This window comes from Chionomys nivalis, chromosome 23, assembly GCF_950005125.1.
Source record: "Chionomys nivalis chromosome 23, mChiNiv1.1, whole genome shotgun sequence".
Lineage (NCBI taxonomy): Eukaryota > Metazoa > Chordata > Mammalia > Rodentia > Cricetidae > Chionomys > Chionomys nivalis.
In genome coordinates, this window is record NC_080108.1 from 29387269 (window position 1) to 29406621 (window position 19353).

Sequence of the window (19353 nt, forward strand, 5' to 3'; positions counted from 1 at the left end):
GAAATCAAGCTGGCACTGGTCAAGAAGCTGCTACCTTTCATAGTACCTGAAGACATGTAGACATGGAGCTGGGGTGGGGGTAGAGTCTTTAACAGTCTTAGTGTAGTGATGAACAGTTATTGTGGCAGGATAAGCCATTGGGTGTGAAAATGGCAGAGACGTTACAGGAGTAACAGTTGTTGGCGAGGTTTAAGGCTTCCTCCACCGGAGGAAATGCAGTCCTGGAACTGTAAGTCTGAGCAAGGACCCACGGTTGGGGAGTGGGGAACCTACTACTATTGCTTTGCTAACTGGACACAGTATCCAGTTGCCCTTAGAGCTGTCTGTCACTTCTGTGTAATCTGTCAGCAGTGAGTAGAGGGCTCAGCCACAAGCTGGTGGTCTACTCCTGGACGAGGGGTAGAAACATGGTAAGAGCCAGAGAGGGCTGGGAAGACCTGTGTGAGACAGACTCCTAGACACTCAAAACCGCACAGCATCTGTGGTCGCCTACACAAGGCCTGGAGGTGTGGTTGTGCAGCACTTTAAAAGGGATTGTGAAGGGCTTTCTAATGCTCCACTCCTAACTGCGGAGCTGTGGACAGTCGATGTCATCTAGAATGTGGCCCTGGACCTCAGTAGGAGGCGCCGTATCATGAGTATGAGGGCAACACAAATGAGACTGAACGGATTATTTAAGACAAAGCTTAAAAACCCCCACGAATTTGAGAGGGGATGGGACAGGTTGGGGGGGCAACATCTGGGTGGAAGGGGGTGGGGCAGGTGTTAAACATTGCATCCTCGTATGAAAGTCTCAGAAGAATTACTGAATGTCATAGTTACGGATGGGTTCTCCACGGTCTTTTTTGGTCATGCCCATTTTCCTGCCCATCCCACTGTACGCCATCCTGTTTCTGCCCAGCAGTTTAATCATTTACTTTCTTGTCTGTTTTGTTGTTGGTGGGGGGGATGGCCCACCTGGACTTAATTAGTGTTGCCTTCATGAGCGTGGGTAGGGGGTTATTTACTTAAGCCAAAAGCCATAAGTGGCTACACTATTGAGTAATATGATTACTTCTCTCCCAGCAACTATTAATTACCTATCAGCTGCCCAGGGAGAGATGGGACCTTTGGACCCTTCCACACTGATGATAGTCTGTTGACAGGCCCAGTTTTGTACAAGTAGCCACCGCTTCTGAGTTCATTGACAACAGCCAGGGAATGTCCACAGACAGAAATAATTTCTGTCTCCCCTTCCACCATGGTCCCTGAGCCTTGGAGTAAAGGTGGGGGTTATATGTCATGTGCAGGGCCAAACACTCAGCAGTCACTCAAACCCATCTTTTTTATTTTATTTTATGTAAATTTTTGCAGTGCAAGTGTGCGTGCGCGCACACACACAACATACGCACAAATGCACACAGACTGGCTCTGTGTTTGCGCACAGGGAAAGCTGTGTCCCGCCTGTCTAGGTTAAGCATGGAAGCGTGGCAGGGCTGATACAAACACTGCCCTCCAGGATGAGTGCTTGTTGTCATTCCGTTCATCGAGTATGCTTTTGCTTCTGAACATACAGCTTTTCATTTTGTCTGTTCTTAGACTTGATGTAAATGAAATTGTACAGTTTTATATTTGGGTTCTGCCTTCTTTTCCCCAGCATTAGGTCTCTTAGCTTTATCTTGCCATCAAGTTCATTTTTATTGCTTTGTATAGTATATCATTATTTGACCATACCTTGTTTCTTTATTCTACTCGCTGTTTCCAGGTTTAGGGTATGACAAGTTTTGGCTTGCACATTTGTGTGTTCTTTGATGGCAGTGCTTGTTTTCTAGATTTTCACCACAAAGTGACACTTTGTAGCCGCTGTACCAGCTTTTACCTTCCCTACTCCGGGGGTGGATTTTCACTGTTGTATGTTTATGGCAGGACCTGGCTCGTGTCCATTTTGGTGGATGTACAGTTGTTTCTTGCTGTGGCTTCCTTTTTTTTCCTCCCCTTTTTTGGTGCTAAGGATAAAATCCAGGATCTTGCACACTCTAGGAAAATTCTACTACTGAATTGTATCCCTAGCTCCCTGCCCTCTCTGTAGTTTTACCAAAGCTTTTTTTTTTCCCTTCAGATAGTTAATTAGGTTTAAAATACTTCTACATGTATGTTAACTAGATAGGCATTGCTTTTGCAAAATGCCAGCTCAAGCCTTAATTACATGTCTCTTTTTTTAAAAAAGTAATTATATACTTTGTATCCAACAAGCCTTTGACATCTTTTCCTTGAAGAATATTTTTTCTCACAAATTTTATGATGAACAGATAATGAGATCAATTTCTTTGTTTTTCCTGTGGGTTTGAGGACAGCTTAATTTGCATACTGAGTTCCAGACCAGTGAGGGCTGTATAGTGATAGTGAGATCCTGTCTCAAAAACAAAGCTAAAAACTAAAGAAAGCCTAGTGGGTGTAATCCCAGCTTCTTGGAGGTGTACTGGGAATGCCTAGGCAGGCTGGCTAGTTAAAACAGCCAAATCGGCAAGTTCTAGATTCAGTAGTAAATAATAAATTTGGTAGAGCGTGATCTAAGAAGACAACATACATCCACCTCTGGCTTCCTCACACCTACTCACACATGGGTATATTCACATCAACACATGTGTGCCCACACATGTGAGCATGCATATGTGCAAACATACACACAACATACTATAAACATGCCCCCAAAACCCCACTTTCCATCTCAGTAGTTTTTACTGTGAAGAGATACCATGACCACGTCAACTCTCATAAAAACAACATTTAATTGAAGTGATGACTTACAGTTTCAGAGGTTTAGTCATCATGGTGATGTACAGGCAGACGTGGTGCTGGAGCTGAGAGTCCTACATCTTAGAGGCAACGGGAAATGGTCTGAGAGACACTGGGCAGTATCCTGAGCATAGGAAACCTCAAAGCCTGCTTCTTTCAACAAGGTCACACCCCCTCCAACAAAGCCTTATCTCCGAATAGTGCCACTTCCTATGAGATTGTGGCGACCAGTTACATTCAGACCACCTCACTTTGCCAAATTTTCTTCCATATTATGTTGTAAAAGTTTTATTGTATCAGTAGCTACTATTGCTCTGTTGACCGATGTTTGGTTTCTGTTTTCCAGAGTCGTTTTTCACTGGTCAAAGCTGTAGAAATAATGAAGAAGTCACCCTGATACGCAAAGCTGACTTGGAGAACCACAATAAGGATGGCGGCTTCTGGACTGTAATTGACGGAAAAGTGTATGATATAAAGGACTTCCAAACACAGTCATTAACAGGAAATAGTATACTTGGTAAGGGCTCACTCTATTCCATAGTTAGAAACCGTCTGTGTTCATTTAAGTAGAGCCCTCAGCTTATAGATAAATTCTTAAATATATCTCCAGGTATAACAGAATTTAACAAAGTCTATCTGTGACGTTGGTCTTGTCTTCACAACAAATTTGTGCTCAAGTTGAAGAATTTCCCATTATCATGCTTTTGTAGTTGTTTTTTATTTTTTTATTTTTGAGAGACAAGGTTTCTCTGTGTAGCCATTGCGGTCTTGAAACTCTGTAGACTAGGCTGCCAGTCTGGCCTTGAACTTAGACAGCTGTCTGCTTCTGCCTACAGAGCAAAGGCCAGTACCACCATGCCTAGCCACCATGACCCCTTTTTTTGGGAAGGGGTTGTTTTTTGAGACAGAGTTTCTTTGTATAACAGCTCTGGCTGTTCTGGAACTTGCTTTGTAGACTAGGCTGGCATTTTTATTTTCTAGTACTTTTGAGAACTTGTCCTAAGTTCTGAGTTGGCCTGTGAGAGTAGCAGGTTCTTCCATGCCAGCAGCTCACACTTTGGAGTTGAAGCAGACTTACTTCCTGCCTGCTGTGTATCCATTAGAGCTGTCTGGCCTGCTGTGTATCTATTAGAGGTGTCTGGTCAAATTGCATTGAAGTCATGCTGCTGCTTTCCTTTTTGTTTTAGCTCAGTTTGCAGGGGAAGATCCAGTGGTGGCTTTGGAAGCGGCTTTGCAGTTTGAAGACACACAGGAATCTATGCATGCGTTCTGTGTTGGCCAGTATTTGGAGGTGAGCCTTGTGCCTGCTTTAATATGCAGGGTTGTGAGGAGAGGCTCCCTCTGTATGTTCCTGTTATGCAGTGACTTTTTACCTTGTTATACTAATATTTCAACATAAGTGATTATGTTGGTTTACATGATATTTTGGGATGAATTCATGTTTTGTATGTTAAGGTTTATTATATGTAAGTCTTGAAAAGTTCACATTATGTCAGAAATAGAGAAATGTGCCACTTAAAAAAAGACATTAAGCTTTGGCTTTACAGTTGGTCAACTTACATAAAAATTTAGAATGGTTTACTGTCCTAGAGAAAAGTGAAAGAAGTGTAATTTAAGAAAGAAATACATCTTTATGAATATTGGAGTTTATATATTTGGATTAACCTTCCAGATATCAGGAAGTAATAGAAGTCAGCAAATGAGGCTTAAGGCATTTTCTGGAGGGGAAAATGAACTTCTTGCATTGTCTGGGGTGACTGGAAAGTTTACTTGTACAGCACATTTGCTTTATTGTTAACCCTGAATTACTGATTTCCTGCCCACGAGGGCCACGGCTCACTGTCCTGCTAAGACATGCTGCGTGTCCACTGTTCTCGATCTCACTGTCTCTGTGCGGTCAGTGAGTCACTGTACTTTCTGGAAACATTATGTACAAGTCATTTGAAATACCTATTGAGTTCTTCAGGGGAATATCCTAGTTCAGTCATTTAACAAAGCTTCTCCTCTTTCATGCCCTAGAGCTGTTGTTTATTTTCTCTGTGTGCTCTCTAGTGTGCTCCAGACTCTACTGTGAACTCACTGCCGGAGGTGGTAACAAGTGCCCTTGGCACCTTCTTGTCCTCATGGCAGTAGCTCTTACATGCACCAGCCCCTGGTCTTTTTGGTGTTGTATTTAGTAAACTTTGTTTTCTCAACTGACAATTTTTTTCAGCCTGACCAAGAAGTTGTTACCATACCAGATCTGGGAAGTCTGTCTTCACCTCTGATTGACACAGAGAGAAACCTGGGCCTGCTTCTTGGATTACATGCTTCCTATTTAGCAATGAGCACACCGCTGTCTCCTGTGGAGGTTGAATGTGCCAGTAAGAGCGATTTTACTTTTGTTAACCAGATTTAGGTGCCGCACTGGCACATATAGGGAAGGGCACTGTCGAAGAGGTCAGAGACCTTGGCTGCTTGTTAGAGGGGATGTCTGGAGACTACAGGATACCTCCAAGCCCTGAGCTGCCTGTGGAGTAGACTGTGCTGTTAGCCTTCCTCCCTGAGACTTGTGCTAGTGGTCAACAGAGGAGGAACTAGAATGGAAGGCACTGTGCCCCTGGACAGGTGGGGCCCAACCCAGTGCCAGCTCAGAAGCTTGTCTTTGGGAGGTAACCAGCACTTGCTCATGTTTTCCATAGAGCAAAGTGATTAGGATCAGCTCAGCTCTGTGGTTTAGAAGAATTGATGTAGCTATTTGTGAAAGTTCCCGAGTACTTCAAATCTAAGTATCCAGTAAGAACACTGAATACATCCCCAGGTCCTCAACAAAAGCCTGTAGCAATATGCATGCCAGTCATTTTCTAGTGGGGTTTTCTCCACTGAGGCATAAGCAGCTATAAATATCCCTAATCACCACAACAAAAGGTATATCCGGTTAGAGCTGCCGGACCCATGTTTCAAATGCAGAACACGCAGCTCTCTCCTTTCCAGCCCATTGCTTTCCCATCTCTAAGCTGTTTCCTTTAAACACATGTGGGTTGTTTGTTCAAATATTGTCTTGTTTCTTTAGTTTTGTGAACAGTTTAGATTGTTCAGGCATGCTGCTTTCTTGTCTACATGCTCAGCATCTCTGATTGCAGAACTCAGAATGCTTTGCTGTCCCTCCTCCTCCTCTAGTATAGTGCTGATCTTCCACCTCAGTGCCCTTGATAGGCCTCTGCTGCCCTCCCTCTTAGAGCTGGAGTAAGGGGAGCGTCTGCTGGTTTCCCATGTGAATGTGTGTATGTGAGTCTTTAGGTGCTGTATTAATTTTTTTGCTACCGTCAGAAATAGCTTGACTGGCAGGCCCATTTGGCTGCATGACTCATCCACCCCTGATGGATGAGATCACGTGATAATCCAGAAAGCCAGAATGTGATTTAAGAGTGAAGTTCATGCTTTTGTAGCAGTTTTTCTCTAGAGCTAATCAGGGCCCTGTAGGCACGATATCTTTTCTCTCACGGGCACAGCCACAGTGAGCTGCCTCTGAGGACGCCCCACGAAATCTTCCATGGGTACAACCATGGTGTCCTGCCTCTGAGGACCCCCTCCTGGGTCCCATACTGTAACATTGAAATGTTGGGGACCAAGCTCCCAATGTAAGAATCCTTTGGGAAAAATATCTCCAAACCAGTACTTGTGAAGCCTGCACAGTTCTGTTATGCATTTTAGTTCTGTTCTTATCGCTCTGATAAAACACCTTGACACACAACAGCTTTAAAGGGAGAAAGAGTGTGTTTGACTTACAGTTGCAGGTCAACAGGCCATTGTGAGAAAGTCAAGACAGGAACTTGAAGCAGCTAATCCCGTGCATAGTTGAAAGCAGGCAGAAAATAAATACATGTGTGCTTGCTACTCCGCTCCCCGTCTCCACTTGACACAGTCCAGGACCTAAATCCCGAGAATGGTGTCCCTCAGCTTAGATGCAGTCAAGGCAATCTTCCATAAAAGTGTGCAGGGCCCATCTGTGTACCAGGCTTTTTTTTTTTTTTTGGGGGGGGGGGTCACTAACCAGCTCCCAAATCTTGACATGGAGACTTATTACTAGTTTTGGATGCTTGGCTAGCTTTCTGGCTAGCTCTTTTAACTTAAATTAACCTGTTTCTCTTTATCTACCTTTTGCCTCGAGCTTTTTACTTTTCTTTCTTCTGTGCATCTTACTTTCACTGCTCCTCATGCATAGCTGCTGACGGCCTAGCTTCTTGCCCTGGGTGTCTCCTTTGTTCTATCCTCCTCTTTCTTTCTTCCTTCCCTCCCAAGCCTAGATTTCTCCTCCTATTGATTCTCTCTGCCTGTCAGCCCTGCCTATTCTTTCTCCTGCCTAGCTATTGAACATTCAGCTCTTTATTAGATCAATCCGGTGCCTTAGGCAGGCAAGGTGAAACAAATATAACAGCTCTTTACATAATTAAACAAATGCAGCATAATCTAACACAACACATCTTTACACAGTTAAAGTCATATTCTGCAGCAAAAAAGTGTAACACTTCTTTGCCTAGTTAAAATAATATTCCACAACACATCTGATCTAGACAATCCCTTACAGATAGCCTTTTCAAGTGATTCTGTATTGTGTTAAATAGACAATTTAAACTAATCATCACACCATAGCTAAGGTCAGAAAGTTGTGTTATTTTTTTTCACATGACTAGTGTAGGGAGTTTAAGTATGTTAGCAAGAGTGATGCTGAATGTCTTTTTTGAAACTGGGTATTCTGTTTAGGATTGTGTGTGTGTGTGTGTTTATTTCTGAAGACTTTAGTTTCTCTTTAATGAATACTTATGCATTTTCTAGAGTGGCTACAGTCATCGATTTTCTCTGGGGGTCTACAGACCAGCCAGATTCACTACAACTACAATGAAGAGAAAGATGAGGATCACTGTAGCTCTCCTGGGGGCACACCCATCAGCAAGTCCCGACTGTGTTCTCACAGATGGGCCCTGGGGGATCATTCTCAGGCCTTCCTGCAAGCCATCGCTGACAACAACATCCAGGACCACAATGTGAAGGTGCGTTTGATACTCTGACTCAGCATTCTGTAATCTTCAAGTAGCACAGCATTGCTTGTTATTTGAGATTTGGTTTTGAGGTGGTAATTACTTGTTTCCATACCTGTGGCAAAAAGCTGGGTCGATGATATGTTGGGGTTTGTGAAGATTTATTCGTGACTCCGAGGTTACCTCTGGCTCTTCTTGCAGGACTTTCTGTGTCAAATCGAAAGGTACTGTAGACAGTGCCACTTGACCACGCCAATCACATTTCCTCCTGAGCATCCTGTGGAGGAGGTTGGCCGTCTACTATTATGCTGCCTCCTGAAACATGAAGATTTAGGTACAGAGCTAAGAACCTGTGTGTTTTCACTATATTGTAGACCTTTCAAATGATGTGCAGTTTATATTAATTCCTACCTTGCCCTTTCCAAAAATGTCTCTTACAGGTCACGTGGCATTATCTTTAGTTCATGTAGGAGCACTTGGCATTGAAGTGAAGCACAGAACACTGCCTAAATCTGTGGTGGATGTTTGTCGAGTTGTCTACCAGGCAAAATGCTCACTCATTAAGGTGAGCGGATTCTAATCTTTTTCCGTGCTGGGTAAACAGTTGCAAACGCGTTTGTTGTTAATCAGTTTCCCTGTTTAACTTCACAGACTCATCAAGAACAGGGCCGTTCCTACAAGGAGGTGTGTGCTCCTGTCATCGAACGTTTGAGATTTCTCTTCAATGAATTGAGGCCTGCTGTTTGTAGTGACCTCTCTATAATGTCTAAGTTTAAGCTGTTAGGCTCGTTACCCCGTTGGAGGAGGATAGCTCAGAAGATCATTAGAGAAAGAAGGAAAAAGAGAGGTAATGATGTCAGTGTCAGGATGTATCGTTACCGTGTATCCCTTCCTGCCTTTGCTGAGTCTGACTTCGGAGGGACATTGTGGGATGTAAACATCAGGATGCATTCCTACCTTGACTGAGTCTGACTTCAGAGAGACGTTGTGTGTGATAGTGGGCATTGCCTGTGGTATTTTCATGATTTGTCATAGTATTTATGCATATTTGTGATTGAATACAGAAGTCCTGATTAGTAAGTTGATAATGAAAGAACTTTAAAAAATTTATACTATCTTCCTGTAATGAAATATATTGGAACATTTTATTTTGCCTTTTTTTGTGAGAACAATGTTTTGTTGTTTTGAAGTACTGAGTAAGATAATTTCCTCTATCTTTGGGTGATATACTCTAAGACCTTCAGTGGGTGCTCAAAACTGCAGGTAGTACCAAGCACAACAAATTGGTAAATAAAGCAGAATAATTACAGCAGTTGAATATAGTGGGCTTCCCTGGATATAGTCGTTCATTCCTCAAAGACTCAAGACAAATAAATTCAAATGTTTTTGGATCACAGTTGTGCACAGGTACTGACACTATGGAAACGTATATAGCCAGATCTCAGGCCTGTGTCAAAACTCAGTTGCTTCTTATTTCTGGACCCGGAACTGCTTGTTGTGGGTGTCTAGATGTACTGTATGATGTTTGAAGCTTTTCCGTCCTCTCGCCGGTCCATTTGCTCTTTTCCCCTCCCTTCCTTCCCACCCCCTTTTCTCTTTCCTCCTCTTCCTCCTTCCATTCCCTTCCTCTTTCCCTTCTACCTACCTTTCTTCCTACTAATGTCTCCCTTTTCTTCCCTTTCCCTTCTTTTTCCTTTTCCCCCTCTCCTTTTCTTTCTTCCCTGCTTTTCTTCCCAGCTCACTTGGAAACTCATTGGCCTGTAGAAATGACTGATGACTCTGTGTATCCAGCATATTGTCAGACTTGATAGCATGTGCTAATGCTCACAGATACAGTTTATCACTGCAAAAGGATACAGAAGGGGATTGAAAAGGGGTGTGTGTGGGAGGATGCTGAGAGCCAGTCTGGCACAGCTTCCAGGGTCTCCTGCTGGTGGGATCCTATAAGAACCTGTGTTGTTTCCCAGTGTTAGTGTCTGCCAGGGAAACTTTCATGAACTTTCATTTCCATCGTTTCTGTTGGTGGCTGTCAGACCAGTAGGTAGGCAGGACTTGTGTGATTGACACAAGTCACTCAAATTTCAACTCCCCAGAGTGTAGCATTCTTTCATTTCTTTGTTTGAGAAAGTATTGGTTCCTGAGGCTATTAATGGATTTTTACAGTAATTTGCTTCTTACTCAATTAAAAAAATCAGTGACAGGGTGTTTTTCTAGCTTGTGTTGCAAAGTTCTTGCACCTGTTATATAGTACTCTTAACATCACAATCCGTTATCACCTATCATGGCTCTAGAATTCAGGTACATGAAAACACTCTTTGTTTGCCTTTTGAGACAGGGTTTCTTCGTGTAGCCCTGGCTGTCCTGGAATTTGCTCTGTAGACCAGATTGTCCCCAAACTTAGAAATCGACCTGCCTCTGCCTCGTCAAGTGCTGGGATTAAAGGGGTGCACCACCACAAACCAGCAAAAACACTCTTTTAGAGAGAGGACATTGGTATGTAGCCTATGCTAGTCTTAAGCTTGTCATTTTCCTGACTCAGCCTTTAGGCTTCTGGATAATAGGGATTCCCCATACTTAACCAAAACACTCCTAAAGGGAAGCTGTTCTTAGGACTTAATTCTTAGTACTTAGGAGCTAGTTAAGGTACAAACTTCCCTTTCTTTGGTTCTTTTTAAAAATCATTATTATTTTATATGCATGGGTGTTTTGCCTGCATCTATGTCTATCTACCACATGAATGCCTGGTGCCCCTGAAAGTCAGAAGATGGTGCCAAATTCCCTGGTTGCAGACAATGATGAGCTGCCGTGTGGATTCTAGGATTGACCCTGGGTCCTCTGAAAGGGCATCCACTGTTCCCATAAACCATCTTTCCATCCCATACTTTCCTTAACCTACAGGGTTTAGACTACCCAGTCTGGCTTTGTTAACACCTTATACCTAGGTATATTGTCCTTTTTCTCTATGTTATATGTTGAACAGAATTAGTCTAAAAAGTTTAAAAGACCAAGAAAGGGAAGACATACCAAAGCACTCTGCACATTCGGTAGAAGTGCTCCTCACTGCAGACGCTAACAGAGGAGTCACGCTGTTCATTTACACACTGATGGCAGACCCTTCATGTGGGAGATCAGCGAGGACAAGCAGGACTGTAGCTGAATGTGGCCTCTTGCTGTCTTTGTGTTGTTTATATGCTATGCTTGAGTTTTTGTTGTTGTTTTTTTTAAATATTTATTTATTATGTATACAATATTCATCTGTGTGTATGCCTGCAGGCCAGAAGAGGGCACCAGACCCCATTACAGATGGTTGTGAGCCACCATATGTTTGCTGAGAATTGAACTCAGGACCTTTTGGAAGAGCAGGCAATGCTCTTAACCTCTGAGCCATCTCTCCAGCCCCTATGCTTGAGTTTTTGAAGTCTATTTTGTTATATATTAAGATAGCTATACCACCTTGTTTCTTAGGTCCATTTGATTGGAAATTTTTTTCCAACCCTTTACTCTGAGGCGATGTCTGTCTTTGACGCTGAGGTGTGTTTCTTTTTTTTTTTTAAATATTTATTTATTTATTATGTATACAATATTCTGTATGTATGTATGTATGCCTGCTGGCCAGAAGAGGGCACCAGACCTCGTTATAGATGGTTGTGAGCCACCATGTGGTTGCTGGGAATTGAACTTAGGACCTTTGGAAGAGCAGGCAATGCTCTTAACTTCTGAGCCATCTCTCCAGTCCGAGGTGTGTTTCTTGTATGCAGCAGAAGGATGGATTCTGTTGCATATCCAATCTGTTTGCCTGTGTCTTTTTATAGGTGAGTTGAGTCCATTTATATTAAAGGATATTTATGACCAGTGATTACTATTTCCTGTTAATTTAGTTTTCATTGTTGGTGATGTTAATTTGTGTGTTTTTCCCTTCTTTGGGATTTGCTGCTGTGAGATCATCAATGGTCTGTGTTTTTGATGTTGCAGCTAACTTCCTTGGATTGTAATTTTCCTTCTAGTACTTCGTAGGGCTGGGTTTGTGGCTAGGTATTGGTTAAATCTGGTTTTGTCATGGAATATCTTGTTTGTTCTTGTATGTTGATTGAAAGTTTTGCTGGGTATAGTAGTCTGGGCTGGTATCCGTGGTCTCTTATTGAATGCAGCATATCTGTTCAGGACCTTCTGACTTTCATTGTTTCCACTGAGAAGTTAAGTGATTTTCTGATAGGTCTGCCTTTATGTTACTTGGCCCTTTTCATTTGCAGCTCTTAATATTCTTTCCTTATTCTGTATATTTAGTGTTTTGATTATTATGTGGCGAGGGGACTTTTTTTTTGATCCAATCTATTTGGCGTTCTGTAAGTTTCTTGTATCTTCATAGGCATATCTTTCTTTAGGTTGGGAAAGTTTTCTTCTATGATTTTGTTAAATATATTTTCTGTGCTTTTGAGTTGGACATCTTCTCCTTGTTCTATACCTATTATTCTTAGGTTTGGCCTTTTCATGTTGTCCCATATTTCCTGGATATTTTGTGTTAAGCTTTTGTTAGATTTAATGTATTCTTTGACTGACGAATCTATTTCCTCTGTTGTATCTTCAGCCCTTGAGATTCTCTCTTCTATCTCTTGTATTCTGCTGTTTATGCTTGCGTTTGTGGTTCCTGATCGTTTTCTCATGATTTCTGCTTCTATAATTCCCTAGGCTTGTGTTTTCTTTATTGTCTCTTTTTCAATTTTTAAGTCTTGAGTAGTTTCTTTCATATGTCTGATTGCTTTTCTTGGCTTTCGTTAGGGGATTTGTTGATGTCTTCCCATTTTTTGTTTGTCTTTTCCTCCATTTCTTTGAGGGAATTTCTCATTTCTTCTTTAGGAGTTTCAGACATTCTCCTGAAGTTATTTTTTAGGTCATTTTCTTCTGCTTCATCTATAATTGGTTGTTCAGGTGTTGCTGTTAAGGGTCACTAGATTTTACTGGTGTTGTGTTGTTCTTTGTGGTGTTGCATGTGTTTTTACCTTGTCTACCCATCTGAAAAGTGGTGTAGTTGGGGCTGACTCTGGTGACCAATCTTCCAGTTGCCAATTGATCCAAGGCTTAGATGGTTGCTCCTCATGTTGCAGTCAGTGCCATGGTTCCAGTCACCCTGTTGATTACTCCATGTTCCTGGAGGTTGCTCAGTGCTCCTGTGGAGTTTGCTGTCTCAGGCCTGCTCTATCCTAGGTTGTCAGCTCAGACCTGTTTCTGTAAATGTCCCTGGTCTGGATTCACTCCTGCAGAGGTCCCTGGCTTGGGGTTGGTTCTGCAAACATCTCTGACTCTGATCTACTCTCTAGGAGGTCCTAGACTCCAGTGCGCCCAGACCTGAACCCATAAAGGTCCTGGCTCAGGCCTAGTTCCTCGAAGATCCCAGACTCATGCCTGGACCTGCAGGGGTCCTGGCTCAGGTCTACTCCCTTGAAGGTCCCAGATTCATGCTGGGACTCGCAATGATCTCTGGCTCCAGCCCTCTCTCTCAGCAGTTGCTCCTCTGTACCTACTCCTATGGAGTTTGCTGTCTCAGGTCTGCTCAGGCCTAGGTTGCAGGCTCAGTACTGTTCCCGTAAATGTCCCTGGTCTGGATCCGCTCTTGCTCCCTTGAAATTCACTGTTCCAGGCCCGCTCAGGCCCAGGTCACTGTCTCAGTCCTGTTCCTGTGGAGTTCGCTGCCTTAGGCTTGTTCCAGCCCAGGTGGCTGGCTCAGTCTTGATTTTTGACAATTTTAAATTGTAAGAAGAAATCAGAAAGAAGGGTACTATTTTGACTCATGAAATTTCATGAAATATAAATTGCAACTTTCATAAATAAAAGTGTCACTTAAAAATATTTGTGTGTGTTTACGCACACAGATGTGCATGTGGGCACATATGCACATGCATGTGGGCACAGCTGTATGACATACTTGTGAGGATCAGAGGACAGCTTGCAAGAGTCTGTTTTCCTACCATCATGTGTGTTCCAAGGATTAAGGTCTGGTTGTCAGACTCGGCAGCACACACCTTTTCTGCAGAGTAGTTCCAGCTGTTGCCTGCCTCTCCCTCTTGACATTTATGTGGTCATAACTCCTCTTCGTGAGGTGGAGACTGTAGTGTTGAGTGTTTATAGCGGATTAGGTGGATTGAACGGCCTCCCAGGTGCTGGCAGTAAAAGGGCGTGCCACATGGCGCAGCTCTCACCTTTGTTCTTTAGGAGAGTCTGCTGTACTGTTTCTCTCCTGACTCTGACCTATGTCAGTGTTGTTTCTAGATGCCATGGAATACATATTGTAATAGTTTTTACTTTTGTCATTTGAGCATTACAGTTGACAGTGACATTCTGTGCTGTTTTGAAGAAAATATGCATCCTTCTAGGTCTTTCTGTTGCTGTGATAAACACTGACCCTAAGAAAGTTGGGGAGGAAAGGGTGTATTTCATTTACAACTCTCAGGTCACACTCCATCACTGAGGGATGTCAGGGCTGATACTCCAGCAGGAGTCTGGAGATAGGAAGTGAAACAGGCCACGGAAGAGTGCTGCTCACTGCCTGGCTTCTCATGAATTACTTAGCCTGCCCTTGTACATTCCCGGGACCACTTGCCCAGGGACGGCAAGGGCTAGGGTCTCCCACATCAATCACTATTAGGAGAATAATAATAATAATAATAATAATAATAATAATAATAATAATAATAATCCCCCCGCCCCCGCCAGTCTTAGGGAGGCATTTTCTCTGTTGTGTCAAGCTGACGGAAAAACCAGCACGTATATTCTTGCACATTAAAGTAGTTCTTAATTAACAATTATATAAATGATTTTTATGTTTTAAAATACAGTTCCTAAGAAGCCAGAATCTACTGATGGTGAAGAAAAGATTGGGAACGAAGAGAGCGATTTAGAAGAAGCTTGTGTTTTGCCTCATAGTCCTATAAATGTAGACAAAAGACCCATTTCCATGAAGTCTCCCAAGGTGAAGTATTCTCTGTGGTTCTTAGATTGGGTGATACAAACACTGCACACAGCAGAGGAATCTCTAGTGCCATGCCATTGTCCTGAGCACGTGCAGGCTACTGAGTATAGTGCGTTTTTAGAAGCGTGGCCCCAGACTTCTTATTAACCTTGACTGACAGTGTTCTGTCTAGTCACACTGCCAGAGGACTGTTTCCTTTTGGTTTTGACTCTGTAGTGCATCTCCCCCCACCTTGGTTTTTCGAGAGAGGGTTTCTCGGTAGCTTTGGAGCCTGTCCTGGAACTAGCTCTTGTAGACCAGGCTGGCTTCAAACTCACAGAGATCTGCCTGCCTCTGCCTCTCGAATACTGGGATTAAAGGTGTGTGCTACCAGCGCCCAGCTTTTTTTTTTTAAATGTAGCATTCATTCATTTTCTTATTTGTTTGAGAAACTATTGGTCCATGAGGCAATTAATGTTTTTAAAAAGTAATCTGTTACTTACTCAATTTAAAATATCAGTGACGAGGTGCTTTTCTTGCTTGTGTTGCAAAGTCCTGGGTCCTATTCTTAGTGATGAGCAGATGAGCAAACAACAGAACCGCTAGTGATGATTGTTTAGAGTGCATGTTAGTAGAGAAACTAATGGAGCACGCTGTTCTGTTTGTTAGGACAAATGGCAGCCGCTGTTGAATACAGTTACGGGAGTTCATAAATACAAGTGGTTAAAGCAGAATGTGCAGGGCCTTTACCCACAGTCTGCACTGCTCAGTACCATCGTTGAATTTGCTCTTAAGGAAGAGCCGGTAGATGTGGAGAAAATGCGAAAGTGCCTCCTGAAACAGGTAAGACTTTGTGTGGCACGCTTCTTCACCCTGAGTCAGATGGAGCACTGACTGTAAATGTTGCTCTTTTGCAGTTGGAGAGAGCAGAGGTTCGTCTGGAAGGGATAGATACAATTTTGAAACTGGCAGCCAAGAGTTTCTTACTTCCTTCTGTGCAATATGCTATGTTTTGTGGATGGCAAAGACTTATTCCTGAAGGAATTGATATAGGGTAAAGCTTTATAAATTTTTCTCAAATATGGGAATCTTGGCAACACACTGCTGTTCTTCTGGAGTTAAAAGTCTGGCAGTGTTGCGAGTCTAATTCTGTTTCTGTGTTTGAAAGGGAACCACTTACAGACTGCTTGAAGGATGTAGATTTAATTCCACCGTTCAATCGGATGCTGCTGGAAGTGACTTTCGGCAAGCTGTATGCTTGGGCAGTTCAGAATATTCGGTGTGTTCTGATGGATGCGAGTGCCAAATTTAAAGAACTGGGTGAGCTAAAGAAAACGTGATAATTAAAAGTCCTTATTTTATTCTTTTTTTTTTTTTTTTTTGGTTTTTCGAGACAGGGTTTCTCTGTGGTTTTGGAGCCTGTCCTGGAACTAGCTCTTGTAGACCAGGCTGGTCTCGAACTCACAGAGATCCGCCTGCCTCTGCCTCCCAAGTGCTGGGATTAAAGGCGTGTGCCACCACCGCCTGGCTAAAAGTCCTTATTTTAAAACTGATAATACGGTAGTGACTGTGATTGCAGCAATGCCGTGTCGTTGTCTTAAGTGTGTAGTGTAGAGAATTACTAAAAGTCACTTTTGGAAACTTTGTGCACCAGAACAATAATCTTGGCTGCATTTAGCTTTATTTTAGATTCAGAATGGAACTCTGAACATTTTGCAAAAGACATAATCTCAATATTTTAATAAAATAAATTAGGCTGCATTTTCATAAGTGTTACACCATATACTCTGAGGCATCAGTATCCTACACTAATACTGATTTCCTAGGTAATTTGAGTATTGTAGAGAAATGGCAAGATTAGTTTTATGGTGGTAAAGTGAAAGACACCCAAAGATATTTAGAAAATATGATATATTCACTTTGTTTTGTTTATTTTTCGAGACAGGGTTTCTTTGTGTTTGACTGTCCTGGAACTCACTCTGTAGACCACGCTGGCCTCAACTAACAAAGGTCCACCTGCCTCTGCTTTCCAAGTGCTGCAATTAAAGGTGTGCACCACCTTGCCCAGTGCTAAATATATATATAGTTACATAATACATATATTTATTAAATATATATATAATTAAAGGTGTGCACCACCTTGCCCAGTGCTAAATATATATATAGTTACATAATACATATATTTATTAAATATATATATAATTAAAGGTGTGCACCACCTTGCCCAGTGCTAAATATATATATATTTATGTAATATATTTATATTAATGTATATTAGTACACACACACATAAATTAACCTTAGGGTTTTACTGTGTAGTATGGAGTGCCACACTTTGGGGTTCTTATCCCCCAATTTTTTTTTTATTTTGTCCCCAAACTTTTAAATTGGTATTTGTTTGGAATTTTTTGGTGTTTCATTTCTTTTTTGAGACAGGGTCTCACTATGTATGCTTTGCTGTTCTGGAACTCAAACTTTAAACCAGGTAGGCTTCCAATGCACAGAGGTCTATCTGCATCTGTCTCCAGAGCACTGTGATTAAAGGTGTGCACCAGTACTCTTACCTCTAAATAGTTTCTGTGCTGAGACTGCTGGAAACTCTTTTAGAATCTCTGAATTTTTGAAGCAATATAATCAGGAAAAGCTTAGCTTCCTCCCTTAAATACTGGCATTATTACAGAGTTCAGTTTGACAATAATGGTGAAAATTGTACTAGAATTTATCACTAAACTAACTTAACTTTTCCCCTTTTGTACTTTATCTTGAAGACAAAGATCACAGTATGTGGTATGCAGATGGTAAGAATACCACAAAATAAAATAGATCTGCCGTAACTATGGGGAAACCCACTGTAAAAAAAAGTTACATAAATAAATAAGTAAATAATAACCGAACTCCACTGTGTTGTGATTCAACTGCATTGTGCCTATAAATGAGAAATTCAGCTGAATGTTAATGCTCATTAGGTATCCAGCCTGTCCCCCTGCAAACCATCACCAATGAGAACCTGGCAGGACCAAGTCTGGGGACCATCCCACAAGCTCGGTTTCTTCTGGTGATGCTCAGCATGCTCACCCTGCAGCATGGTGCAAACAACCTTGATCTCTTGCTCAACTCAGGCACACTGGCCCTCACACAGACGGCACTGAGGCTGATCGGTAGGTTGGCTTTGACCTTGGATCCTTTAGAAAAACGTGACTTTTACATTTCTCCTTAACCACAGCACACATACACATCTACCCATAAAAGCTAGCCTTTTAACTGTGCTGAGTGTAATCGAACAATGTTACTGACATCAACATCTGTTTTCTTTATTTTCTCTCTGACCGTGTAGATATCTACACGGTCACTGTATATATACCCTTGCCCCGCCTGGCACTCTTCATAGAGGCCACCCTGGCCTCAAACTCACAGAGATCCTCCTGATTCTGCCTCCGGAGTGCTGGGATTAAAGGTGAAGGGTCCCCATTGGTGACAGTCACATTTGGAGCAGCTGTCACTACAGTGTTGTTTTAGAACATTTTCATAACCTCAAATGCATCCTGTTTACCCATCACCCTTGATTATCCCTCGTTCCTGTCCTTGCAGCCACAAGGACTTTCTGTCTCAGTGGATTTACAGTTTTTGAGGATTTCATGTAAGTGCTGTTGTAATTTGTAGGCTTTTGTCTTTGTATTTTAAGTGTAAGTCAGTATTTCATTCTTTTTTATGGCTGAAATGTTATTATTTGAGTATTTGACATTTTGTTTATCCATTGATGGACAGTTGGGATATTTTATCATTTTACTTTAGTGAGTGATTTTGCTAGGAATGTATATAAATTCTTGGATATCTGTCTCTGATTCTTTTGATGGTAAAAGGAGAAAACACTGAGGTCGCGTAGTAATTCTGCAGGTGGATGCTGGAGTTTGGAGGGCGCCCCTTGTTCTTTCCAGGTTGTTTAATACTGGAACAGGAAACCAGTGTAGGAACATGCAGATGAGAGAAACCCAACAGTTTACTAAGGAAGTATTCTCAGCTGTAATGAGCGCTAGCGAGCCTTACTGTTGGGGGCTGTAAGAGTGAATGGCACCCGTACTGGAAGACTGGGATGGTCTCACAGTGTTCAGTTTGTGCACAAGCTCTGTTACAATTAAATGAGAAGGATTTTAAAAAGTGGGGGAAAAAAGAATTGTGGGTTCTTCCCTGGGAAGACAATTTCTCTCCCTCTCAGCATTCCTTGGTTCCTTGTCTAGGGTTAGACAGCAGCCTGGCCAGGGTTCCTGGGTTTCCTAAGAGGTGCAATCTCAAAGCATGCTTCCTGTTCTTCTGGCTCTTACAGTGGTTTGGAATTCTGCTTCTTCTTCCGGTCATTAGATGGTTTAGGTGTCTGGGTAATTATGGCCTTGGTCAAAAGAATTTAGCAATGTTCCTTCAGTTTCTATTTTGTGGAATAATTTGAGGAGTATTGACATTAATTTTTCTTTGAAAGTCTTGTAGAAGTCTGCATTGAATTTCTCTGGTCCTGGTTTTTATTTATTTATTTATTGCTAGGGAGACTTTTAATAATAGTTTCTATTTCACTACCGACTGTAATCTGTTTAAATTGCTTGTGTACTCTTGATTTAGCTTTGGTAG

At 42.1% G+C, this 19353-nt stretch overlaps 1 protein-coding gene across 1 annotated transcript in view; it reads left to right on the forward strand.

The window, feature by feature from the left end:
- Window positions 1-19353, forward strand: part of Herc2 (HECT and RLD domain containing E3 ubiquitin protein ligase 2) — a 165121-nt gene that overhangs the window by 64630 nt on the left and 81138 nt on the right. The window contains exons 24-35 of the mRNA XM_057756050.1: window positions 3122-3292; window positions 3963-4066; window positions 4988-5138; window positions 7591-7805; window positions 7995-8127; window positions 8234-8358; window positions 8445-8640; window positions 14624-14757; window positions 15406-15579; window positions 15654-15790; window positions 15905-16056; window positions 17703-17894. Coding sequence (XP_057612033.1) covers window positions 3122-3292; window positions 3963-4066; window positions 4988-5138; window positions 7591-7805; window positions 7995-8127; window positions 8234-8358; window positions 8445-8640; window positions 14624-14757; window positions 15406-15579; window positions 15654-15790; window positions 15905-16056; window positions 17703-17894 — 1884 coding nt within the window. The remainder of the gene's footprint in view (window positions 1-3121; window positions 3293-3962; window positions 4067-4987; window positions 5139-7590; window positions 7806-7994; window positions 8128-8233; window positions 8359-8444; window positions 8641-14623; window positions 14758-15405; window positions 15580-15653; window positions 15791-15904; window positions 16057-17702; window positions 17895-19353) is intronic.